This window comes from Anopheles merus, chromosome 3R (assembly GCF_017562075.2).
Source record: "Anopheles merus strain MAF chromosome 3R, AmerM5.1, whole genome shotgun sequence".
In the NCBI taxonomy this organism is placed as follows: domain Eukaryota; kingdom Metazoa; phylum Arthropoda; class Insecta; order Diptera; family Culicidae; genus Anopheles; species Anopheles merus.
Genome location: NC_054084.1, coordinates 10,021,261 through 10,044,104, shown reverse-complemented (window position 1 = coordinate 10,044,104; position 22,844 = coordinate 10,021,261). Strand labels below are relative to the sequence as shown.

The following is a 22,844-nucleotide window of genomic DNA, read 5'->3' as shown; positions in this document are numbered from 1 at the left end:
TTACCAATCAAAGCACCACCAGCGTCACCCAGCCACACAGTGTACGAACAAATACTGGGCAGCTCGGGACAAACGTGCTCTCGTGCTGTGTGCTGTTTCGGTGTTTGTGGGTGTCCGTTTTTTGATACCGGAAAATCCTACCCTGGAAGGAAAAAAGTAGCAAATCCTGACCAGAAAGGGCGGTCTTATGCCGTCCCACCCCATTTTCGAAATTCGACCCTTGTGAAGAGAGAGAGACAGAGCGAAAGAGAGAGAGAGAGAGAGAGAGAGAGAGAGAGAGAGAGAGAGAGAGAAAGACCGTGGGTAGGTGGTTACCCCGTCGGAATAAATAAATATTTACCATCGGCCGTCGTGGAAGTTTGCTGACGGGTTGTCGTAAAATTGATTCACCAAACGAGCTCTGCAACGCGAGTTCTCGGTGTCAGGGGGAGAAAGTGGCTGGCGGTGGACCGTGGAAACGAGTGAAAACGATGCTGGTAAGGGCAACCAATTCAAAGGACACAGAAGACACAACGGTAAGAGGGGGATGAAATGGGGGATTGTGGACGTAAAGTAACATGGAAAAAATGGAGAAAGAACTCGTTAAGCATGACGAGTGCGGGAGGTTCTACTCGCCGACAAATATTGCAACAGTTTCCTTTCAGTCATCGACAGAGTTGGCCGACTCGGCCGAGCCTGGTGCAATCTATCCGCTGGCCGTGCACGACAGTAGCTTCATGGAGGAACTGAAGGACACGAGCATCCACCATACGGCCCTTCGGCTGGCGGAGGACGTGAAGACGATGAAGCTGTACGGGAATCTCTACAAAATGGTACAAGTAAGTGGCAAGGACCTTGGGACACAGGAGTGAGCAACCAATAAATCCATTTTCCATTTCCATTTTTTGTTGGGGCTAGAAACTTTCCTGCTCCCCGGAGGTGGACAAGGACGACATGAAGCAGACGCTCGAGACGGCGATCAAGGCGAACGGGCTGGAGATCGAGATCCGCAACGTGATCTACCATCTGATCCGGAACAGCGTAAAAAGTGACACTCGTCCAACGCCGGCCAGCAGCGATCCGTTGAACTATCTACGCCGAGCAGGTATCCAATGGGAACGACGGGTACGCAAGTCGTTGAACTCGATGTGCTCGGAATCGAAAGCGCAACTGCACGGTCAGATGCGCACCGCATCCGACCGGGAGGAGATCCTCTCCAAGTGGGACGAGCTCAGCACCTATCAGATCGATCTCAGCAACTATCGACCGGTGTACGCTCCCAAAGATCTGCTCGACGTGCTGCTATCGCTCAAGGGACCGATGAAGCAGGATGAGACTGAGTAACCACACACACACACCCATACACACGTCTTACGGGATAATCCGCCTTTAAGGGGGTCCTTCCGTTTTTGCCCGGAAGTGTGCCCCCTTGCTGGCGCGATCGAATGGCGCTAATTTGGGTCCTTCTTTTCTTTCAAGCTTTCTGCCGAAATGGGAATTCTCGCACATTTCGCTCACGGTGAAGAATCTGTTTGAGCTGCGGGTTCACTTTTCCGAGCTGCTGCGCAACGACAACAACTTTGGCGATTGGTCGGTCACGTGTCAGAAGATCCTGAAGACGCGGCATGCCCCGCTGTGCCAGCAGGCGCTGAAGAAGGGAGTAACGCCGCCACCGTTACGGGGAGCGTTATGGTCGTACGTGCTCGGCAGCCAAGTGGAGCAACATGTGCGTATGAAGTGTAGTGGCACGTGTTGGCATCACGAATGCAATATTTAATGCAAAAATGCTTTCTTTTGCAGCACGTGGAACACTGGGAAGCGCTACGGCAGTCCGTACTGACCAACGAGTCCATCGTGGACAAGCTGGTGTTCAAAGACGTACAACTGACCGCTACGAACGATGACCGTTACTTCGTGTTTGAAGATGTGCTCTATCAGGTGGGTTAGCTGCGACATACGTGGTCGTTTTTGAAATCTTTTCAATAAAAAGATTGCTTTGATCTGTTCCCTTCATTCCCCTACAGATTATGCTCTGCTTTAGCAGAGACACAGAGATTAGCCAACTGATACAGGTCGAGTTCACCAACTCGGCGAAAGCGAAGCAGTACGAAGGGCCACCGTGTGGGTTCGTGCCGTTCCACGGCATCTGCATGCTGGCCGCCCCGTTCTGCTACCTGTACGATAATCCCGTCTCGCTGTACTACACCTTCCGGGCGTTCTACATCCGGTACTGCCATCGGCTCACCACGATCAACACCCATCCGCAGGGGATCGTGAGTTTGTGCCTGCTGTTCGAGAAGCTGCTGCAAACGCACGAACCACAGCTGTGGTCACACTTCCGGGAACTTCAAATCCAACCGTAAGTAGCCTACCACGCACCGTGTTTGCGACCGTTCGTTCGTTCTATGTTCTTCTTGTTACCCCGTCCCGACATGCTGCAGGATTCGTGTAGTGTTCAAGTGGTTGATGCGCGCGTTCAGCGGCCACCTACCACCGGAACAGCTACTGGTACTGTGGGATTTGATTCTCGGGTACGACAGCCTGGAAATATTGTCCCTGCTGGCCATCATCATACTGAGCTTTCGGCGCGAAAGCCTCATGCAGGTGACGTCGGTCGAAAACATTGAAGCGATCCTGTCCGATCTGTCCTCCGTTAAAGTACTGCCGCTCATACAACTGACACTGTCACGGGACTGAACCCCTGCCACTACACTGCGTGCCGTACCGAAAACTGACCACTGCCCTTGAATAAGCGAACGAAATATAGCATAAAGAAGATGAGTTTTGTTTTTGTTTGGTTACTATTATTAACAGGCGCGGATTGTTGGTCGTTTTATTCACTCTTCCTGCTAACGCACTGGCACAGACAGTGGAACTAAAACAGGACACCCGCGCGTACTCCGTACTAGCTCGCCCAAATTACACGCACACACGCACACTAACGAAAGACGCGTCGCCTCCTTCAGTCTACCAATTTTTCGGTTTAAAGCTAAGCTTCGATAACCAAGAGGAGGAGGCAGAATCCTTGATTCCCTTCAGCTCCTCCACCTCGGATCCACCACTTTCGCCTTCCTGCGCTTCCCGGATGCCGGCCTCCCGCAGCTGCTCGATCAGCTTCTGCCGGAACAGCAGCTTCTGGGGCAGCTGGGCCTCGTGCTCTTCGGTGATGCTTTTCATCTTCATCAGCGCCTCGGTATAGGTCAGCCCGTACCACTCGATCTCCTCCGGCGTGTACTGCTCCAGGTAGCAGGCGAACTCTTTCAGGTACTCCTGCTGCTTGGACGGTTCCGCCGCCAGCCGCGGGCAGCCAGCGGCCAGCTCTTCCAGCACTTTCTTCTTCAGCTTGATGGCGAGCAGTGAGCGTAGATCACAGGCCGGCGTTTTCAGCAGATAGTGATCGAACCCGCGGTGGTCGTGGATCTGGGCGAGCGTCCTATCGGTCACCGTCACCGCCATGTACTCGTTCAGCACCCGGCTGTGCACGACCGAGCGGCGCAGCACCGGCACCCAGAAGTGTGGCACGCGCCGTTTGTACTGGTTGCGCTTCTGGAAGCCCTTGATCACCGCCTCACCGCCCCAGATGCCGTCGTGCGCTTCCGGCGGATCAATGAGCGGCAGTGGCACGTTCTGGATGGGCGATACGAGCCCGGTAATGTCTTCCCGCTGGAACATTCCTACGGGCGAAAGTATGATTGAGTGGTCGCGTTTCAGGGAGCCTGCTTTGTGTGGGTTCACTTCCCCGCCCATCACACTCACCATCCTTCGGGACGTAATGTACGGCCGCGGGCGTTTGGTTTTTCCATTCGTTCCAAAACTTCCGGTAAGCCTGGGGCAGCATGGCCCCGAGCCCTTTGGCGAATTTGTTCGATTTCCTCAACCCATAGAGCAGCTTTGCTCCCTGGCAAACAAAGGGAAACACAAGTTCGTGAGCACGTAAACAGACACACGCAGGATGATGAAATATGGACTCGGTTACATCAACATCAAAACACTCGGGCGATGGAGAAACTACGTCGTGGACTGGGGCCAGATTACAGGTGATTTATGAGCAAACACACATCGTTCCTGCTTACCTGAGGTGTCGCTGAAGCCATTCAATAGCAAATTTCGGCAATGTTTGGTAGAAAATATCAACAAAAGAATGTATTTGTTGGCGAATATTTTCCGCTCTGTTATGATGTGCCCAGCCGATGGTTGCGATTTGTTTCTTATCGCATGCACGGTTTGACGTTTGCGAACAGCAGTGCACAGTGGGCTTGGATTGTGGTGTTTATTTTGCGGAAAATAGTGTTTTATTGTAGCTAAAAATAATGAAAATTACAGGAGCTTTAAAGAAAATCAAATTTTAACTGGTTTTCAGTGCGATCTCGCGAAACAAAAATCACCGCCGGCCCGCAATGGGGGAAAAACATCGCACAACATCGCACACTGCAGTGTTTGACATTTGACGCAGCGTGTCACTGTCGGTGCCGTGTTGTCCTTTTTTCTGTGCCGTCTGTGCGTGAGCCCCGTCGGTAATTTAGTGTTTTTCTCGCTCGGAGTTTGGTGCTTTTGGTGCTGCGGTTTTGCATAAACCCTCCTTGGAGTTTCCCGTCTTATCGCCTAAAGTGAGGCATAGTCCTAGCGGCCTTCGAAAATGGTGGACTACGGCAAGCAGTTCATGCTGTACCTGATGGACGAGAAGTGCTACGATAATTACTTCGTAGAGTTCGACCTGCTCGATGGTACGTAATGCTGATATCGTGTGCGTGTGTGTGCTCTTGCAATCTTTCGCGCTAACCTTTGAACCGTCCTATCCTTTGCAGGTGACTGTTTCCGGGCGCTGCTCAGCAAGGGCCTAGGGCTCGGCATCATCGCCGGCTCGGTGCTGGTAAAGGTGCCCCAGATTACGAAGATTCTCGCCAACAAGTCGGCCCGCGGCATCAGCCTGTTCAGCGTGCTGCTGGATCTGTTCGCCATCACGATCCACATGGCGTACAGCTTCGTGAACGGGTTTCCGTTCAGTGCCTGGGGCGATACGGCCTTCCTCGCCCTGCAGACCGCCATCATTGCGATGATGGTGCTGTTCTACGGTGGTTCTACCGTGCTTGCCGGTGCCTTTACCGTCGGCTATTCCGCGCTAGTGTACGTGCTGATGGGTGGGCTGACCCCGCTCAACTATCTGCTCATTGCGCAAGGGTTCAACGTGCCGATACTGCTGCTCGGGAAGCTGTCGCAGGCATTCACCAACTATCGCAACGGTAGCACCGGGCAACTGTCGGCGGTAACGTGCTTTATGCTGCTGGCCGGTTCGCTCGCCCGCATCTTCACCTCGATCCAGGAGACGGGCGATCAGATGATGATCATCACGTACGGTTCGTCCTCGTTCGCCAACCTGGTCATTGCGCTGCAGATGCTGTACTACTGGAACGCGTCGGACAAGCAGCAGAAGAAGAAGAAGGCGGCTGCTCCCGCCGCCGCCGCCGCCGCCGCTGCACCGGCAGCGACCAAAAAACCAAAGGCGAAGAGCAAGAAGACCGACTAAGGTTGCGCGGCTCTTCACAGCGGCTTCGTTTCGGGGGCGCCTGTCCTCGGACTAGTCACAACGAGAGGGGAGGGCTACTTTCCTCCTTTCGTCACATTTTCTATTTCAAAAGTTCAATTTGTTCTTCTCCGTCAATTATGCCGGTTTCCAAATTTCTTAACTCGACCAGCGTGTGAGTGTGTGTGTGTGCGTTTAATTTAAGCCAGGAAAGTTTAGAGCGAGAGAAAGCGAAAAACGTAAATATTTCCAAGCTCTGCAAAAGACTATTTTAAAATGACAAGTACGAGTACGGCGGAGAGAGAGAGAGGCTGCTAAGTAATGCAACAAAAAACCCGAGCGTTTGTAGTAAAATAAATTACCAATAATACTCCAAAAGCTTGCGTTTGTAAAATGCTAACACTTTTACTCATAAAACCTTCAACTCATTTGCTTTCATCGGCAAAATGCTCCGCCAACTTCGCTAACGCACGGTACCGGTGTGAGATTTCGTTCTTCTTTGGCTTCGGCAGCTCGGCGTACGTTTGGTCGTACCCGGTCGGCTGGAAGACGGGATCCCAGCCGAAATCGCGCGGCCCCCGTGGTGCCACAATGTCTCCCTCGGTACGGCCCTGGAACAGTATCACCTCACCGTCCGGCCGGTCCGTGTAGGCGAAGGTACACACTGCTTGGGCGGACTTGTCCTCCCAACCGTCGAGCAGCTTATGCAATCCTTCCGGGCCGAGCTTGTCGAGGAACCACTTGATGTAGGGACCTGCCGGGAGTTTAAATTGGCCGTTAAAGTATCACAAAAATGGTATGAGGGAATCGTTTTCCGTACCCGGCAGTCCTTTCAGTGCGTTAAAGCACAAGCAGGTATCTTCCACCATTACTGGCCCCTTAACCTGCCGGGCCGCTTCCAAGCACTTTAGCTTGCAGATGTCATCGATTTCACCCTGCAGCTCCGGGAGGTCCAGCTTTACGGCGACAATTTCCCGCGGGAAGCGTGCCCCTAGGATGGCACGCACCTCTTCCAGCTTCTTGGCATTTCCGGTTACGAACGAGATCGGTCTTGCCATCGTGTTGCGGTGGTGCTGAAAAGCCGGCTGCACGAAGAATAGGGAAGGCGTTCTATGAAAGTAACAAGTATTCAAAGGATTTTGAGTAAGGAATGTGATGATAACACCGAAGGCAATTGCTTTTGTTAATAATTGTACTCGTAAAAGCAGTAATTAGACGAAGAAATGAATAAAGTGTGGAAATCGATAACCTACCGTCTTTTGAATGTAAACAAACAACAGTGCGGCCAGATAGACTCCCTCGCCAAATCAATCTGACCGCTGATCTGACAGCAAGTCGAGCAGTAACGGATTCGAGCAGCTTCCGAATCGAGCAATTTGGCGCAATTTTGCATTGTAAACAAGGCACGTGTTTTTACATGTTTCCAAAAATGCTTTTAAAAAACTTATTTCACATGCGATTTAATAAATTTAATGTCACCGTTCAATGTTTATGTCACTTTACTGCACAATGTGTCTCGTCCAGTGTGTTGGTCCGCACGGGAGGGAAATTACTTATCACCTTTCATTGGAAAGATAACACCCTCAATAATTGATAACGCGATGAGGAAGGGGGGCAGCCTAGTGGTGAGATATCGTGCGAATCTCAGCCCGGTCCCTAGTACAGTCACAGGCGATTGATTGAATCGAAGGCAGTGCATTAGGTACCGGCGGTAGAAGGTGATAGACAGGTGCTTGTTACCTTTTTTCCCCCGTACAAACGCGTTGATTCGTTGGCAGCGTAGTGAATTTGTGTAGAATTTCGTAAAAAATTCGTTAAAAAGTGTCCGGATCTGGATGTAAATTGACGTACTTACAATTTTATTACACCGTGCAATTAGTGCTGATACGAATAGATCGCGAAAGAAGCAGCAGGAAGGAGCACAACACGCATACTGGTGACGTTGCAACTTTCTCGTCATTTTGTTTTACGATTCGATGACGAATCAAGGAAGTGTGTGTTGAGAAGTAGAGTGAAGGAATAGCAACAGCACCACAAAACGTCTTTGTCACGATGGATACTAAAGAGCAGCTTGTAAGTATTGAGTTCCATTCCCCCCCCCCCCCCACACACCCACCCACCTTCCCCACTCTTGTGTGTGATGCCAGCTGGTAAGGTGTTACATTCCACCGGAGCTTAGTCATTGATAACGCGTGCACGAGCGGGCCGACCAATCAAGGATAAGACGAACGGTCTGTGCGCCATCGCGGCGCAACGTGTCGAGCCTGTCGAGCGCACTTCCGTCTAGCCTGGCGGTTGCGGGTGGATGCGGGTCCGTCAGTTTCGCTGATGACGAGCCGCGATACAGGTGCCCCTCGGCGTTACCTCGTCCCTCGTGATAGTGTGTGTTACCTCGTTGTTCGTTGATAAGTGAATCGTTGGGTTGATTGCGTGTGGACCAGTGGTGCGTCCCAATTTTGCAGGCCGAGCATGCGGCGCGATATGGTACTTGAAGTGCATTGCCTTTGATAGGAAGAAAAACATGGGCCTATTATGAGTTGATTGGCATGGGCGAACGTGTCCTTCTCTAATTATGTTATGAAATGGAACGTGGAAGAATCGATTTCACTCCACGGGTGTGCACTTTGTGTGAGGGCATGTGGTGTGGCTATCGTGCCGTGGTGGTCTTATCAAACCGTTTTTCGGGGGGAGGTGACAATGGAGTTGAAAAAAAAACGACTGTAATTTGAGTGAAATTTAAGTCCAGTTTTAGCTGGTAAACCACCGAACACATCGTTTAATCTTGTCTGTTTCGATAAGGATTAAGGCGGAGACAGTGGGGCAAGGGCTGCGTGTTGATGGCCTAAAACAAAAGCTCCAGAAGTATCTGTTCCATAATCAGCTTACCTCGCGGTGTTTGTGGGGAATAACATCAGACCTTGTATTAATTAAAGAAAGCAAAGCTATTTTGCTCTAAAATAGCACACGCACCTGATCGAACTTGATCGAGTGAACCCGGATCTTCCGACCCCCATCGGAAGACGATTAGATAAATCCTTCGCTGGGAGTTTATTGTCTTACCCCTTAAAAAAAGAGTCTGTTATTGTTTACCAATTACCAATCTAACGTTTAATCGTCTCTTTATCTTGCAGGGCGAATGGGTCTGGATTCAGCCCAAGCAGAAGCATGAGTTCGAGCTGCCGTACGCGGGCCGCGTGCTTCGTACGCACGAGGGCCGCACGCTGGTGGCGAACGACGATGGGGAAGAGTTCTGGGTGAAGGACGCCGAGGTAAGCAAAGCTATCCTGCTTTGAGCACAACCAATTCTCACACAACAACCCATCACCCTCTCGCATACTTTCCCATCGCCCCAGATAATCAAACCGATGCACGTGACGTCACAGAAGACCGTGCACGACATGATAACGCTCGGCGACCTCCAGGAGTACGCCATACTGCGTAATCTCATCGTTCGCTACCGGCAGAAGCAGATTTATGTAGGTCAATCAGTGTTTTTGGTGTGTCCGTTTGGTGCTTTATTGATTGTTTGTTTGTTTGTTTGTTTTGGTTTGCTCCTTCAACCCCGGGTAGACGTACACGGGCAGCATGCTGGTTGCGATAAACCCGTACGAGATACTGCCGATCTATACCTACGCCGAGATCAATCTGTATCGCGACCGTAAGCTGGGCGAGTTGCCACCGCACATCTTCGCGATCGGGGACAGTGCGTACCAGGAGATGAAGCGCGAGCAGCGCGATCAGTGCATCGTGATCAGTGGCGAGTCGGGCGCTGGGAAGACGGAAAGCACCAAGCTGATCCTGCAGTATCTGGCCGCCACGAGCGGGAAGCATTCGTGGATCGAGCAGCAGATCATCGAGTCGAACCCGATCCTGGAAGCGTTCGGGAATGCGAAAACGATGCGCAACGATAATTCGTCCCGGTTTGGCAAGTACATCGATGTGCACTTTACGGCGGAGGGCGCGATTGGAGGGGCTCGGATTGAGCAGTACCTGTTGGAGAAGTCACGCATTGTGCGGCAGAATAGGGGCGAGCGGAACTATCACATCTTTTACTCGATGCTGGCGGGGCTGTCGAAGGATGAACGGAGGGCGCTCGATTTGGAGGATGCGCCGAAGGCGTACGCTTATCTTACCAGTGGGCAGACGTTGCTTTGTGAGGGCCGGAACGATGCGAAAGAGTTTGCCGATGTGCGGTCGGCGATGACGGTGCTGGCGTTCGATGATGAGGAGATTCGGTCGATACTGCGCCTGCTGGCGGCCATCCTGCACATGGGCAACGTGAAGTATAAGGCGACGGTGGTGCAGAACATTGATGCGGTGGAGATTAGTGATACGGTGAATGTGGGCCGGGTGGCGGTGCTGCTCGGTGTGTCCAAGGCGCAGCTGCTGAGTGCACTGACGCGCCGGACGATCCTGGCACATGGAGAGCGGGTAGTGTCGCAGCTTTCGAAGGATCAGGCACTGGAGGCGAGGGATGCGTTTGTGAAGGCGATCTACGGGAAGCTGTTCATCACGATCGTGGACAAGATCAACCGGGCGATCTACAAGCCGTCGGGCAGGGGTAAGCTGTCGATCGGTGTGCTGGACATCTTCGGGTTCGAGCAGTTCGAGGTGAACAGCTTCGAGCAGCTGTGCATCAACTATGCGAACGAGAACTTGCAGCAGTTCTTCGTGAAGCACATCTTCAAGGTGAGAATAGGGGGAGGGGGAGGCTTAGAGAGGTCTTGTGAGAGGACTCTAGCGCACTCTTGCACTTTCTCTTGCAGATGGAGCAAGCGGAGTACGCACGGGAAGGCATCAACTGGACCACGATCGACTTTATCGACAATCAGGAAATTCTGGACATGATCGGCATGAAGTCGCTCAACCTTATGTCGCTGATCGACGAAGAGACGCGCTTCCCGAAGGGCACCGATCTGACCATGCTCTCGAAGCTACACACAACGCACGGCACGAAATCGGTCTACGTGAAACCGAAGTATGATAAGGACGCAGCGTTCGGCATACAGCACTTTGCGGGCGTCGTGTTCTACCGGGTGGATGGTTTTCTGGAGAAAAATCGCGACTCGTTCAGTGCCGACCTGAAGGAGCTGGTAACGAAGAGCACCAACGACTATCTGGTGGCACTGTTCGGGACGGATGACTCGCTGGACACGACCAAGCGGTCGATTACGCTGTCGCTGCAGTTCAGGAATTCGCTTGACTCGCTGATGCGTACGCTTTCCTCCTGCCATCCGTACTTCATCCGCTGCATCAAGCCGAACGATATAAAGAGACCAAAGGTAAGGGGTTTAAGAGGCAGCTTCAGATTTTCCAGGAAATGCTGCCCCGATATCTGCTACTAATGTGTGATTATGTTTCGTTTTTTTGTGTGTTTAGATCATCGATAAGGCACTGTGTGTACGACAGCTTCGCTATTCGGGCATGATGGAAACGGCAAAGATAAGAAAGGCTGGATACGCCGTCCGACACACGTACCGTGAGTTTGTGCAGCGGTATCGTCACCTCGTGCCTGGCATTGGTCCCGCCCACAAGGTGGACTGTGTGCAGGCGGCGAAGGATATCTGCGCCAAGGTGCTCGTCACCATACCGGACGACTATCAGTTCGGCATGACGAAGGTGTTCCTGAAGGAAAGTCACGACTATCTGCTCGAATCGGAACGATCGCGTGTGTATCTACACTACGTAGTGCTGATTCAACGCGCCCTGCGCAAGGTCCTATTCTGGAGGTATTTGCGCCGCTACCGCCAGGCAGCGATCACGATCCAGAAGCACTGGCGAGCCCGTGGCTACCGTGCGGAGTACTTGATCATGCGCAACGGCTACCGGCGACTACAATCGGTCATCAAATCGCGCACCCAAACGTACGCCTTCGGACGGCTGCGGGAAGCGATCGTACAACTACAGGCCCAGTGCCGTGGGTATCTAACGCGCCGCAATCTACGCGATCGTATCACCTACCGAGCGCGGCGCATGCACGAAATCATTGCGCTGCAGCGCACCGAGGAGCTACAGTTCCGCAAGTCGGGCAATGCGCGCTGGCAGGAGGACGCCGAACACAACTACTGGCTGCGGGTGGATGAGCTTAACAAGGAGATGGCGGAGCCGCCGCCACCACCACCAGCACCGCCCACTATGGTGGTGGTGCAGCCGCAGCCGAGCATTAACGTGGAGGAGGACAACAAGATCGTGGACGACGTGTTCGGGTTTCTGGAAGGTACTACGAGCCCCGAGCCGGTACCGAAGCGGAAACCATCGCTAGCCGTAAGCAAAATGCGCCAGTATTTCGAAGAGAAGAGTCGCAACAAAAAGATCATCCCCACGAAGCTTCTGTCCCGTCCGGTTAACTATTACGAATCATCTAGGCTATAAAACGGAGGCTCCAAATCGAATAATCGGTCATAATCGGCATTTCAAACAAGCTCTCCTAAGCACTCACACACACACTCACACACATTGTTGTAGATCCCTTCACTCGAAATAGACTAACAGCTAGTGGTCATACAACCTCGCACAGCCCGGCACCATCACGCCCACAGCTCAAACACACAGACAGCAATGCACCAACGACAATTAGATGTTATTTTGTAAATAAATCAGTCACACTTAATCTCCCATCGCATTACAACCACCTTCGTCTCGAACAACACAAACAATGTATTAAATCCGTCTAGTACAGCAAGTATTATTAGCGGCTAAAAGCAATAGACCTTGTTCCTGTTTTCGAATGTACATACATAAAAAAAAACTCAGCTGTTTCCAGCTTCAAGATTCAAGAGATTCATTATGAGTAAGACATGAGATTCAGGTTGTAATGTATGTGAGACGACGCCAATCTGGAGCGCGTCAGTCACAAGCGCCGATTGATCGCCGACTGCCCAGACGGTTTGACGGATAGCCTATCCGTCCAGGGTCTGGAACGATATCGCGCCTCTTATCGCGCGTAAGCCCCGCCGTCAGCTTACATGACAACTCCTACACGCACTCGTCAAGATAGTCAGTTTAGCGTGGTGGCCAAGTCCACAATTACTATGATTGATCAGATTGACGCGTTAGGCCGTTGCTTTGCAACCACGGACGACCATTTATGGTGGCGAAATTCTGCACACGCGACGCACGTTTCCGCGTTCCGTGGAAGTTTTGGGCGGCACGCTCAAAATTGAAGACATGTTGTAAATTCTGTAGATTAAAGATAGCATAAGATCATAAACAAACAAACACACGCAACACACTCACATACATTTACATAGGCATATAGTCAAAGAGTTGTACATATATACACACACAACAAAAATTCGAACAGAAGTACACAACCGCGTTGAGTTTGCTCACTAACATCGATGACACAATACACACTTATAACACATAATACATCAGATAACACAACCATTTCCATTTCATTTCTTACTCCACCTGTACATAGCACTATTACATAGTTTCTTTTCTTCGATCTAATGGTAAAGCCGCAACCTCGGGCAGGCTTGAGCTACAAACACTAATACGCTTGTTGTGCCCGTCCTATGCGTCCCCATCCATCCATGTGCTAGGGTGCTGACCAGCCAGAAGGAACGGATCAGCAGCAGCAACAACAAACGGTTTCTTATCGGGAGGATTTATCCGACTACAACTTTTCCAAATTTGCGGCCACCTACTTTGCGAACAATGCGTCTTATCAGTTCAGCAAGCGCAAGCTTAAATCCTCCCTGCTCGATCTGTACAGCACGGCCGATGTGATATCCGCCCAGGTGAGACACGCGCTGTGGAGTGGTCTAGAGTAGGGTAGAAGAAAGCGGAGTCATTAATTAACTTTGATTTTTTTTGTATTCTCCCTCCCCCCTGAAAGGCTCTTTGGATCACGATTCTACGCTTTATGGGTGATATGGCGGACGCGAAGTACGAAGATGAAAGTGACGACTCCAAGCTGAAACCTGTGATGCAGCGTGTAACCGTCACGTTGGGGCGCAATTTTGCCAAGACGAAGGACTTCCAGGCATTCCAGGAAACGCTGTCCGAGCACGATCGTAAGATGATCCACCGGACGTTGAAGAAGAAGTCCAAAATCCCCGCCGAGCTGAAGTCGATCGTGGAGAACACGGAGGAAATTACGGACTATCAGGAGTTTCTGAACAGTCGCAGCAACAATCTGGACAAGCTGCACTTTATCATTGGGCATGGCATTTTGAACAAGAACTTGCGTGATGAGATTTACTGTCAGATCTGTAAGCAGCTTACCAACAACCCAACGGCCACTTCGCATGCAAAGGGATGGATCTTGCTCTCGCTGTGTGTGGGTTGTTTCCCACCGTCGGAACGGTTTGAGAAGTATCTGCGATCGTTCATAAGGGACGGTCCCGAGTTGTATGCCCCATACTGCGAGCTACGGCTTGATCGTACCCTGAAGAATGGTACACGCCGACAACCTCCATCCCTGCTGGAGCTACAGGCAACTAAAACGAAACGACCGATCAGTGTCGGTGTGATCCTGATGGATGGTAGCAAACGTACGCTGGAGACCGACTCTGCCACAACGGCCGGTGAGCTGTGCGAGAAGGTGAGCGAGCTGGTGGGATTGAAAGATTGCTTCGGCTTTTCGATCTTCATCACAATGCAGGACAAGGTGCTGTCGCTGCAGAGCGGTCGTGAGTTCTTGATGGACGCGATCTCCAACTGTGAACAGTACGCGAAAGAGCAGGGGCAGAGTGAGCGAGCGGCTGATTGGAAGATCTTCTTCCGTAAGGAACTGTTCGCCCCGTGGCACGATCCTGCCATTGATCCCATTGCAACGGAGCTGATATATGCGCAGATTGTGCGTGGCTTGAATTTGGGAGAGCTTGTCAGCAATTCGGACAAGGATTTGGCGATGCTTGCCGCGCTGCAGTACTACGCAGAGTATGGAAGTGAGATAAGCACGAAAACACTGCAGGAGAGACTGAAGGATTTCCTGCCGAAAAGTGTCCTGAGAGCGGAGACGACTCCACGCTGGATGCAGATGATCGAGAGTGCGTTCAAGAAGAGTCGATGCGTGAAGGAGTTCCTACAGCGCGGTGTTGCCAAGGAGGACATTGTGCTGTTTGCGAAGATAACATGGGGTATGATGTTTTCGCGCTTCTTCGAGGCGGTTCAGTGCAGTGGTCCATCACTAGCCGCGGCAAGCGTAATCATTGCGGTGAACTGGTCCGGGGTATACTTTGTGGATGAACAGGAGCAGGTGCTTGTGGAGCTGTCCTATCCGGAGGTGGTGCACATTAGCTGTGAGGAAGATGGGGAGACGGAAGTAGGCACATTGTATATTGGGACGATTCAGGGCGAGGAGTTTAGCTTCAAAACGTTCGACGCGAAGGTAGTGGCGGAGTTGGTGAACTTCCTGCTGGATGGGTTGAAGAAGCGCAGCATCTACGCGATCGTGGTGCAGTCGTACAAATCGGACACAACGGACGATACGGTGCTGACGCTGCTGAAGGGTGATCTGATAACGCTCGGGCAAGGGTTCACCGGTGAGTCGTTGATGGCTGAGGAGGCTACTTGGGGGTATGGTGAGAGCAATGGCAAGTCGGGCTACTTCCCAACGGAATCGATCTACATTCTACCAACGATCTTGCCTCCTTCGGGTGTTGTGCTGAACTTCTACAAGGTAATGTTTGATTGTGGGTCATTGAAGTCGGTTTTTTTGTTGACATATGCTACTCCTTACAGAAAGAGAATGCGATAAAGAGCAAGAAACATGCTGGACCGATCTACAACACCATTCAGAGGAAGAAGATGCACACTTTGCAGCAGTTTGCATCGAATCACTTCCGAGCCCCGATTGCGTAAGTTTAGGAGATTTACATTTATTTTAAAGAATATTTCATCTATTTGCCCTTCTTTTCCAAGGATTGTGTCCTCTTCAACAAGCATCACTAGTGTGCGCAGGACGACAGTTGAAGAGCTCTGGAAGCACACGAGGGATCCAATGAAGGCGCCACTGCTTGAACGTCTTCAAAACGATCGTGCCAAGTGCGATACTGCTGTGATGATTTTCACCCTGATTTTGAAGGTAAGTGCGTTAAAATGTCCTTTGTTTGAAGACACTTATTGATTTGTCCTTCCAAATTCTTCCTCTAGTACATGGGCGACCTGCCGAAAAGCCGTGAACCGATCGATGTCGCCAAAATATTCACCCCAGCAATGTCCGACGACCTGCTTCGTGATGAAGTTTACTGTCAAATGATGCGCCAGCTGACCGAAAACAAGATCCAAATCAGTGAAGAACGTGGCTGGGATCTGCTGTGGCTTGCGACGGGTGTAATGCTCCCGAGCCAACCGCTCCAGAAGGAACTGTTTCTGTTCCTGCGCACCCGCAAGCATCCGATCGCGATCGATTGTTTGCAGCGGCTGCAGAAAACGATCAAGCTGGGCGCTCGGAAGTATCCGCCGTACATTGTCGAGGTGGAAGCGATACGCTACCGTACGGTGGAGATCTACCACAAGGTTTACTTCCCGGACGATACGGACGAAGCGTTCCAGATCGAGTCGTGCACCAAGACGAAGGATTTGATACAGACCATTACTCGGCGGTTAGAGCTAAAGTCGTGCGAAGGGTTCAGTCTGTTCATCAAGGTGATGGACAAGGTACTGTCCGTGCCGGAGGATTACTTTGTGTTTGATTTCATCTACGAACTGTTGGAGTGGTTGCGCGAGACCCACCCATCGCGTACGAACGACAACCGCATCCAGTGTGAGTATCAGCTGTTCTTCATGAAGAAACTGTGGCTCGCCGTAGTGCCGGGGCGTGATCGCAATGCGGACGAGATATTCCACTTCCACCAGGAGGTGCCGAAGGTGCTGCAAGGCTACTATCAACTCACCAAGGAGCAGGTGGTGGATCTGGCAGCGTACATCTTCTGGGCACAGTATGAAGTGTCCGATCTGGCATTGCTTAGCAAGAGCTTCCACGACTTCCTGCCCGTACTGATAGCGAAGGATGCGGAACGGCTGCAGAAGCTAGATCACTGGAAGCGTGATATCGTTGCGAAGATTGACTCGGTCAAGGGAATCACCGTGAGCGAAGCGAAGCTAGCCTTCTTGAAGATCATGCAACAATTCCCAATGTTTGGCTCAACGTTCTTCGTGGTAAACCAAGCGACTGATCAGAACCTACCAGCGATGCTGCTGATAGCGATCAATCGCACCGGCTTCCATCTGATCGATCCACACACAAAGGAGGTGCTGCAGAGCTACAGCTACACCGAGCTAAACTTCTGGAGCTCGGGCAATACGTACTTCCACGTGAAGTTTGGCAGCTTGATGGGATCGACCAAGCTGCTGCTAGAAACGAAGCAAGGGTACAAGATGGATGAACTGCTGGCGTCCTACATACGCCACTTTAAAGCGCAAGCTCAACGAAACTAGCGCACTGCAAGCGAACCAGTTGCAAAGCATGGAATAGCGAAAGTGGGAAAGATATGTAAACCGTTTTAAGTTTAGTTGTATTGCTTTATTGGAATAGGGAAATAAAAACAGGCAGTGCCGTTTAGACGTATCCAAGGGTCTTGGCTTCGGCCACGAAGGCAATGATGCCGTTGAGGGTCTCCTCCGCGTTCGGGATGATCTGGTTAGCGGGAAGGACGAATCCGGTTGCTCCGGTGTCGCGGAACTCGAACGTGTATCCGAGCTTGGTACCGTGCACTCCGACGAAGTAGTCGACCGTGCTTCCCGAGGTGGTGTCTATGGACAAGGAGAGCAAAGAAGTGCATCATTAAACTCCATTTCAACTTTAAAATGAAAGTAAAATACTTACACAGCACACTGGCACTGTTGCCATAGGTATAGCGCGTTCCGTAGGTAGCCTCGATCGCGGCAGCCGTAACAGCGGCAATACGCTGCAGATCGGCATTGTTCGAAGGGAGAGGAGCACCACTGAATCCGAACGGCGTCAGCAGGTACTGGCCGTAAGAGTGGAACGAGAACTGGATGTTGATTTTGTCCGCAATCGTCGCGTAGTAGTCTGCCATGGCTTTCGTTTCCGGCTCGGAGAAGGCGGTCAATCCGGCAAACGTGTCCGAGCAGGGGACGGATGAAGCTCCACCGGCTTGAGAAAGGGAAAGAGATGTAGCTTGAGAAGTCTCCGCAAATGAGTCACATGAGTTTCGATGAACTTACTCATCCACATGTAGTCAAAGTTGCGGTTAGGATCAGCACCAACGCAGAGTGCATTGACCGGCTGACGAGTCTTGCGCCATTGACGGTTCTGTTGAGAAGAGCGGCAGGTAACGATCAACATCTTCCATACCTTCTCACGACCCTGCAACTACTCACCGTGGTCTTGCTGTAGGTCAAACCGTCAGGATTAGCGACCATGATGAAGTACCAATCGTAGTTCTGGGCCAAGTTCTGCACGGCAGCGTTGCTCGACGTAACCAGCTCGTTCAGCAGCCACGTAGCAGTAGCGGACGAGATCCACTCGCGGGCGTGAATGTTAGCCTCAATGAAGATACCCGGATTGCCGGCCTTGTGCGACAGCTTGATCGCCTTCAGATCACGTCCCTCGAACGATTTGCCGTACACCGAACCGGACAGAATGGTTGGATTCTGCGCGACCATCTGATCCATCCAGGCGTAGATCTCATCCACGGTGTAGTAGTCGGTCCAGCCGAAGGTGGCGCGCGTACTGCGCATCGGACGTTCGCTGTCGATCACTCTGTGTAATGAGGTCGGTCAAAGATTAACACATAGGCGTCACAACAAAAATGTTCAATTCTTACTTCTGGAAGTCTTCAATCTGCAGGCGTGTCTTCAGCGCAAGCGCTACCGTAAGCTCCTCGAAGTGGGCAAACTTGTGCGGCGGCACCACGATGCTCAGGCGCATGTTGGTCTGCACCGGGGATTCCCAGAAGCTGTACCCATCGGGATTCAGCTCCAGATGCTGAAGCGTCTTCAGCTGCCGTTCCGTTTCGATCGACACCTCATACACGCGGTAGTTGTCGAACCGTGCCTGTTCGGCCGAACCGCCCCAGGCAATGGCGGCCACCAGCAGCAACGTTAGCTTGAACCACATCCTTGTCGTCTTTGCGTATTGAACGAAACGATAGCGGTGCGTACACAATCAGGCCGCTTTTATAGGCAATCGACTATCAGCGGTGTTGGAATACGTTCCATTGGGGGCTCGGATACGATAATGATTGGAGATCATCGGGACAGGGGGAAAAACAAAGCATTAGCCTATCATCCCCAAGAGATAGGATTAAGTGACGCAGAATGCCCATTGGCTGGGGAATGATTTGGCAACTAAATTTTCGTACGAAAAGAGATAGTACTTGAGGCAGGTGATTGGGCAGGCCATTGGAAAGTCCCTGTGCTGATAAGACGCTGGTTGTGGATTGAGAGTAGTATCATTGAATCAAGATAATTTCTATTCAATTCGGTTCCATTCAAGCTGCCGTGACGTGCGAATAGTGAAAACCAAAAAAGTGTTCCGCCGAAACAAACAATTCTTATCAAATCGGTATAGCTATTGCTTTGTCAGTAGTCCACAAATCAGCAGGTAAATCGAACATAACAAAAACTCGTTAGTAAACATAACTGAAAGTCATTATCAGCGTCCATGACATAATGAATGCAAATCGGTCACCGTGATAAGATAAAGCAGTTACAAAAGATAGATAATGTGGTAAACTTTTCAATTTATTGTTTCGTAAGCGAACAGGACCTCGGTCACTGTATCAATATTGCACATCCATTTTCACATGTAGCCCAGAATCTTCGCCTCATCGATCATGCTGGCAATGCCTTCGAGCAGCTCCTCAGCGTTCGGCACAATCTGTTCGGCCGGCAGGATGAATCCAAACGGTCCCTGATCGCGCAACTCATACGTGTAGCTCAGCGGAATACCAGCAACAGCAAAGGCCCAATCAACCGAAATTCCCGAAGCAACATCTGTAGAAGAAAGTGTTTTTGGAAACTAATTGTTGATGATGTGAGGCCTGTTTTTAGGCTTTTTAGTCAACTTACACAACGCATCAGCCGTCGTCCCTACGCGGTATGGCATACTGTATAGTTTGTAGATATCAACTGCAGCACGCTGTCCGACCTGCATCAAATCTTGGTAGTTGTAAGCGCGCGGTGCATTATTGTAGCCGAAGGGAAATAGTATATATTGGCCGTGCGAGTGAACGGACAGAGCAAGTTTCACGTTTGCCGCGATCGATCGTACGAAAGAGGTGAGATTGCTCACTTCAACCTCCGACTCTGGTTCCGGGCCGGAGTAGGTATCGGAGCAGGGCATCGTAGACGTTCCACCATCTGTAAAGGAGAGAGTGGTTAAGGTTCAGAGATGAAGTAATATTTACTCCACACATATACAGCACATACTGTTCCATTGGTGGTTAAAGTTGCGATTAGGATCAGTTCCGTAGCACAGCAGATTGTGCTGGGTTCGGGTTTTGCGCCACAGACGCTCCTGGAAATGATCTTCATATAGCACATGTAAGCCTTATTTTCCCACAACCTCTCTTACCGTGGTATGCGTGTACACAAACCCATCCGGATTCGCAACAGGCACAATGAACCAGTCATAATTTTCCGCAATATAACGCACACGAGCATCCTCGGACGTGAGCAGCTCGTTCAGTAGCCACGTAACAGTAGCCGAAGTGATCCATTCGCGGGCGTGAATGTTCGCATCGATGTAGATACCCTTATTGCCTGCCTTGTACGACAGCTTGATCACCTTCATGTCACGCTTCTGGTACGTTTGCCCAATGGTTTCCACCGACAGGACGGTGCTGTACTGTGCCACCATCTCGTCCAGCCAGGCGTAGATCTCTTCGAGGGTGTGATAGTCGGTCCAGCCGAAGCCTTCCGCCTTTCGGCGAGCGGGACGCTCCTGATCTAGGATTCTAAAAAGAAAGAGAGTATTTTGAAGATGCAGAATTCCATTTGCAAAGTAAATTGACATCGACATTACTGTTTCAGGTTGCCAGTGATGAGGCTATTCGTGATGCCATGCTGTCGGAAGAGTCTTTGCGCATTCACTACCTCGCTGGGTGGAATGACAACTTCAACGCTTTTGTTCACACTCGATGGAAAGTCCAGGAAGGTGTACTTAAAACAAACAGGAATGAAATATATTCAATTTACTTCTCGTATAAAATACGAACTCTAAATTGTACACACCCCATTGGGAAGGGACTCCAGGTGTTGCAGCACCGCCAGCTGTTTCTCCGAAGTAATGTCAACCCTATACACTGCATAGTTTTCGTAGCTAAGCTTGCCGTGAGCGCAAGCTACTAACGTCACTGCGCAAAGTAGCGCTAGACCCACGAACCGTTCCGTTACCATCGTTACCTGTTGCGGCAATAAATGAACACTACCGTGCGTACCGTGCAAGCAATCAGCAAGAAGCTTTGCATTTTTATTGCATCTTATCAAAAATAGGGGTTGAGGGCACTGACAATTGCAAATAAAACTTTTTAGTCTGGTTTATCTATGCTGACAGGCAGTCAGAAGTCATAAAAACGCAAACCCACTCATGTGTTTGATTGATGGAGCAGTCATTTGTCTAGTGTGCGCACTTCAGGATCGTTGGAAGTAGCCCATTGTTTTGGCTTTGGCCAGCATCGCTATCAGAGCGTCGAGCGTTTCCTCGGCGTTCGGAATTATCTGGTCCGCGGGCAGCACAAACCCGTACGCCCCATTATCGCGGAACTCGAAGCACATCGACAGTGGGGTTTTGTGATAACCGTGCGCCCAATCGGTGGTCGATCCGGAGTCGACATCTGAAATGAAGCGGTCGGATGAAGCTGTGAAAGGTCCTGCAAGCTTAAGCTGTTTGTTAGTAAAACTTACACAGCACATCCGCAATGGTACCGTAGGTGTACGGTGTGTTGTAACGCTTGGAAAACCCGATCGCAGCCGCTTCCGCTATTTCCATCTGATCGGAATAGTTGTCCGGATAGTCGGCATCTTGGTAGCCGTAAGGCAGCAGGATGTACTGCCCGTACGAGTGGAACTGCAGATGCAGCTCAATCCGATCGACGATCGTTTCGTAGTACTCCATCATGTTACGTGTTTCCACTTCCGATGCGGGAGACGGTCCCGCGTAGATATCATTGCACGCTACCTGCGAGGCACCACCTTCCATCCAGTGGTACGGGAAGTTACGATTCAGATCCACCCCCGGGCAGAGGATGTTGTGGGGGTAGCGATTCTTGCGCCACAATCGATTCGTCGTCTTGGTGTAGTGAAATCCGTCCGGATTGGCGACGGGCAGAATGTACCAATCGTAGGACGTGAGAAGCTCCTGTACTGCCGGGTCGGAGGACGTGAGCAGCTCATTCAACAGCCACGTGGTCGTAGCGGAGGTGATCCACTCACGAGCGTGAATGTTCGACTCGATAAAGATGCCAGGATTTCCGGCCTGATGGGACAGCTTCACCACCTTCATCTCACGACCCTCGTACGATTGTCCAATGCTCTGGACGGTAAGAATGGACGAGTACTTAACAGCCAATTCATCGATCCAGTTGTAAATGGCATCGAGCGTTTGATACTCTTCCCAACCGAACTCATCGCTGCGTTTGTTCTTTGCGGGAGGGTTTTCCGCATCCAGAATCGCTTGGAAGTTGGTTGTGGCCAAGTGTGAGGAAAGGTGCGCAGTCTTTGCAAGTTGAAGGTAGTCCAGCAGCTTTCGTGGGGAAACGAGCACACTCACATTCATACCCACTTGTGTGGGAGAGTCTAGAAATATGAACTGTTGAAATTCTAACATACGTTACAAGATCGTTTCGTTTTATGATCGCACCCTTACCTGATCATTTTGGAGCTCCACATTCTGCAGAACCTTCAACTGCTCTTGATCTGCGATTGCAACCCGAAACAGGTGGAAGTTGTCGTACCGTACTAGCTCGCCGGATGCAACACCCAGCACGAGTAGCACGAGAAAACTGCTACACTGTGATCGCATACTGGAACGAATTTGGTTGAAAATCATCCCACCCAACTGCTTCTTATATACATATCCACACACCTGCCCAATTATCTGACAGCGAAAGCGTTTCCCCGAGTTAACAAAGTCTTCCCACGCCTTCCTTATCATCTTTCCATTACTCAACAAGATACTGTTTATATACACAGACGACAATTTACGACCTTGCTGACGATGCGTAAAGTCGTTTATGTTGAGTCTGGTGGCAGAAATCACGCCCCGACACATGTTCAGAGCGATCGTAACCTTCTCCTAGCTTGCCTGATTATCAGTGACAAGAAATCGCCTACCGAACGCCGCTTATCAATAGTGCATTATTGACATACATTGAATAAAAAACATTGCGTACGGCTCCTGAAAGCGGAAAGAGTGATTCAGTGA

At 50.9% G+C, this 22,844-nt stretch overlaps 8 protein-coding genes across 12 annotated transcripts; 3 read left to right on the top strand and 5 right to left on the bottom strand.

Moving 5' to 3' along the window:
• Window positions 1–30: 30 nt before the first annotated feature.
• On the top strand, window positions 31–2,760 carry LOC121595517 (TBC1 domain family member 19). Its single transcript, XM_041919555.1, has 7 exons — window positions 31–515; window positions 645–818; window positions 898–1,319; window positions 1,459–1,705; window positions 1,780–1,917; window positions 2,004–2,338; window positions 2,421–2,760. The coding sequence occupies exons 1-7, from the start codon at window positions 471–473 to the stop codon at window positions 2,674–2,676; spliced, it is 1,617 nt and encodes a 538-aa protein (XP_041775489.1). The 5' UTR covers window positions 31–470; the 3' UTR covers window positions 2,677–2,760.
• Window positions 2,761–2,785: 25 nt separating this feature from the next.
• On the bottom strand, window positions 2,786–4,371 carry LOC121595525 (39S ribosomal protein L28, mitochondrial). Its single transcript, XM_041919561.1, has 3 exons — window positions 4,053–4,371; window positions 3,736–3,877; window positions 2,786–3,653 (listed from the first exon to the last, which is right to left on the bottom strand). Exons 1-3 carry the CDS (start codon window positions 4,071–4,073, stop codon window positions 2,947–2,949), a joined length of 870 nt encoding a protein of 289 aa, XP_041775495.1. The 5' UTR covers window positions 4,074–4,371; the 3' UTR covers window positions 2,786–2,946.
• A 50-nt stretch (window positions 4,372–4,421) lies between these two features.
• Window positions 4,422–5,783, top strand: LOC121595526 (mannose-P-dolichol utilization defect 1 protein homolog). Its single transcript, XM_041919562.1, has 2 exons — window positions 4,422–4,703; window positions 4,785–5,783. The coding sequence occupies exons 1-2, from the start codon at window positions 4,616–4,618 to the stop codon at window positions 5,501–5,503; spliced, it is 807 nt and encodes a 268-aa protein (XP_041775496.1). The 5' UTR covers window positions 4,422–4,615; the 3' UTR covers window positions 5,504–5,783.
• Window positions 5,784–5,880: 97 nt separating this feature from the next.
• Window positions 5,881–6,897, bottom strand: LOC121595527 (inosine triphosphate pyrophosphatase). Of its 2 annotated transcripts, XM_041919564.1 has the most exons (3): window positions 6,754–6,897; window positions 6,321–6,610; window positions 5,881–6,254 (listed from the first exon to the last, which is right to left on the bottom strand). In XM_041919564.1, exons 1-3 carry the CDS (start codon window positions 6,891–6,893, stop codon window positions 5,926–5,928), a joined length of 759 nt encoding a protein of 252 aa, XP_041775498.1. In that variant the 5' UTR covers window positions 6,894–6,897; the 3' UTR covers window positions 5,881–5,925. The 2 variants fall into 2 exon arrangements, with proteins under 2 accessions (XP_041775498.1, XP_041775499.1); XM_041919565.1 differs by lacking the exon at window positions 6,754–6,897 and having other exon boundaries at window positions 6,321–6,743.
• Window positions 6,898–7,154: 257 nt separating this feature from the next.
• LOC121595513 (unconventional myosin-VIIa-like) lies at window positions 7,155–17,021 on the top strand. Of its 4 annotated transcripts, none has more exons than XM_041919547.1 (11): window positions 7,155–7,573; window positions 8,632–8,769; window positions 8,854–8,976; window positions 9,071–10,189; window positions 10,267–10,782; window positions 10,880–11,764; window positions 13,048–13,245; window positions 13,344–15,131; window positions 15,194–15,309; window positions 15,374–15,536; window positions 15,605–17,021. In XM_041919547.1, the coding sequence occupies exons 1-11, from the start codon at window positions 7,553–7,555 to the stop codon at window positions 16,889–16,891; spliced, it is 6,354 nt and encodes a 2,117-aa protein (XP_041775481.1). In that variant the 5' UTR covers window positions 7,155–7,552; the 3' UTR covers window positions 16,892–17,021. The 4 variants fall into 4 exon arrangements, with proteins under 4 accessions (XP_041775481.1, XP_041775480.1, XP_041775482.1 ...); XM_041919546.1 differs by lacking the exon at window positions 7,155–7,573 and adding an exon at window positions 7,689–7,882; XM_041919548.1 differs by lacking the exon at window positions 7,155–7,573 and adding an exon at window positions 7,689–7,984.
• On the bottom strand, window positions 16,955–18,584 carry LOC121595524 (zinc carboxypeptidase-like). Its single transcript, XM_041919560.1, has 5 exons — window positions 18,244–18,584; window positions 17,798–18,179; window positions 17,642–17,729; window positions 17,280–17,570; window positions 16,955–17,206 (listed from the first exon to the last, which is right to left on the bottom strand). The coding sequence occupies exons 1-5, from the start codon at window positions 18,534–18,536 to the stop codon at window positions 17,013–17,015; spliced, it is 1,248 nt and encodes a 415-aa protein (XP_041775494.1). The 5' UTR covers window positions 18,537–18,584; the 3' UTR covers window positions 16,955–17,012.
• Window positions 18,585–19,141: 557 nt separating this feature from the next.
• On the bottom strand, window positions 19,142–20,830 carry LOC121595520 (zinc carboxypeptidase-like). Its single transcript, XM_041919558.1, has 6 exons — window positions 20,654–20,830; window positions 20,445–20,581; window positions 19,995–20,376; window positions 19,850–19,937; window positions 19,490–19,780; window positions 19,142–19,414 (listed from the first exon to the last, which is right to left on the bottom strand). The coding sequence occupies exons 1-6, from the start codon at window positions 20,816–20,818 to the stop codon at window positions 19,221–19,223; spliced, it is 1,257 nt and encodes a 418-aa protein (XP_041775492.1). The 5' UTR covers window positions 20,819–20,830; the 3' UTR covers window positions 19,142–19,220.
• Window positions 20,831–20,856: 26 nt separating this feature from the next.
• LOC121595519 (zinc carboxypeptidase-like) lies at window positions 20,857–22,826 on the bottom strand. The gene is made up of 3 exons (XM_041919557.1): window positions 22,287–22,826; window positions 21,326–22,229; window positions 20,857–21,255 (listed from the first exon to the last, which is right to left on the bottom strand). Exons 1-3 carry the CDS (start codon window positions 22,689–22,691, stop codon window positions 21,053–21,055), a joined length of 1,512 nt encoding a protein of 503 aa, XP_041775491.1. The 5' UTR covers window positions 22,692–22,826; the 3' UTR covers window positions 20,857–21,052.
• Window positions 22,827–22,844: the final 18 nt, after the last annotated feature.

What these genes read in the sequence shown, in the direction of transcription:
- LOC121595519 (XM_041919557.1), bottom strand. Translation starts at nt 22,691, where the DNA reads ATGTGTCGGGGCGTGATTTCTGCCACCAGACTCAACATAAACGACTTT. An exon ending in TGGAGCTCCAAAATGATCAG is followed by an intron (nt 22,230 to 22,286) that starts GTAAGGGTGCGA and finishes GAATTTCAACAG; the next exon opens with TTCATATTTCTAGACTCTCC. An exon ending in TACCATTGCGGATGTGCTGT is followed by an intron (nt 21,256 to 21,325) that starts GTAAGTTTTACT and finishes GCTTCATTTCAG; the next exon opens with ATGTCGACTCCGGATCGACC.
- LOC121595527 (XM_041919564.1), bottom strand. Translation starts at nt 6,893, where the DNA reads ATGCAAAATTGCGCCAAATTGCTCGATTCGGAAGCTGCTCGAATCCGT. An exon ending in TTGTTTACATTCAAAAGACG is followed by an intron (nt 6,611 to 6,753) that starts GTAGGTTATCGA and finishes TTACTTTCATAG; the next exon opens with AACGCCTTCCCTATTCTTCG. An exon ending in CGCACTGAAAGGACTGCCGG is followed by an intron (nt 6,255 to 6,320) that starts GTACGGAAAACG and finishes AACTCCCGGCAG; the next exon opens with GTCCCTACATCAAGTGGTTC.
- LOC121595513 (XM_041919546.1), top strand. Translation starts at nt 7,829, where the DNA reads ATGACGAGCCGCGATACAGGTGCCCCTCGGCGTTACCTCGTCCCTCGT. An exon ending in TCGTGAAGCACATCTTCAAG is followed by an intron (nt 10,190 to 10,266) that starts GTGAGAATAGGG and finishes TTTCTCTTGCAG; the next exon opens with ATGGAGCAAGCGGAGTACGC. An exon ending in CACTTCCGAGCCCCGATTGC is followed by an intron (nt 15,310 to 15,373) that starts GTAAGTTTAGGA and finishes TTCTTTTCCAAG; the next exon opens with GATTGTGTCCTCTTCAACAA.
- LOC121595524 (XM_041919560.1), bottom strand. Translation starts at nt 18,536, where the DNA reads ATGTGGTTCAAGCTAACGTTGCTGCTGGTGGCCGCCATTGCCTGGGGC. An exon ending in TGACCTACAGCAAGACCACG is followed by an intron (nt 17,730 to 17,797) that starts GTGAGTAGTTGC and finishes TCTTCTCAACAG; the next exon opens with AACCGTCAATGGCGCAAGAC. An exon ending in CAACAGTGCCAGTGTGCTGT is followed by an intron (nt 17,207 to 17,279) that starts GTAAGTATTTTA and finishes CCTTGTCCATAG; the next exon opens with ACACCACCTCGGGAAGCACG.
- LOC121595517 (XM_041919555.1), top strand. Translation starts at nt 471, where the DNA reads ATGCTGGTAAGGGCAACCAATTCAAAGGACACAGAAGACACAACG. An exon ending in ATGAAGCAGGATGAGACTGA is followed by an intron (nt 1,320 to 1,458) that starts GTAACCACACAC and finishes TTTTCTTTCAAG; the next exon opens with CTTTCTGCCGAAATGGGAAT. An exon ending in TTGAAGATGTGCTCTATCAG is followed by an intron (nt 1,918 to 2,003) that starts GTGGGTTAGCTG and finishes ATTCCCCTACAG; the next exon opens with ATTATGCTCTGCTTTAGCAG.
- LOC121595526 (XM_041919562.1), top strand. Translation starts at nt 4,616, where the DNA reads ATGGTGGACTACGGCAAGCAGTTCATGCTGTACCTGATGGACGAGAAG. An exon ending in AGAGTTCGACCTGCTCGATG is followed by an intron (nt 4,704 to 4,784) that starts GTACGTAATGCT and finishes TATCCTTTGCAG; the next exon opens with GTGACTGTTTCCGGGCGCTG.
- LOC121595525 (XM_041919561.1), bottom strand. Translation starts at nt 4,073, where the DNA reads ATGGCTTCAGCGACACCTCAG. An exon ending in TGGCTTCAGCGACACCTCAG is followed by an intron (nt 3,878 to 4,052) that starts GTAAGCAGGAAC and finishes TTTGTTTGCCAG; the next exon opens with GGAGCAAAGCTGCTCTATGG. An exon ending in ACATTACGTCCCGAAGGATG is followed by an intron (nt 3,654 to 3,735) that starts GTGAGTGTGATG and finishes TTTCGCCCGTAG; the next exon opens with GAATGTTCCAGCGGGAAGAC.
- LOC121595520 (XM_041919558.1), bottom strand. Translation starts at nt 20,818, where the DNA reads ATGGTAACGGAACGGTTCGTGGGTCTAGCGCTACTTTGCGCAGTGACG. An exon ending in TGGAGTCCCTTCCCAATGGG is followed by an intron (nt 20,582 to 20,653) that starts GTGTGTACAATT and finishes GTTTGTTTTAAG; the next exon opens with TACACCTTCCTGGACTTTCC. An exon ending in GACGACGGCTGATGCGTTGT is followed by an intron (nt 19,415 to 19,489) that starts GTAAGTTGACTA and finishes TTTCTTCTACAG; the next exon opens with ATGTTGCTTCGGGAATTTCG.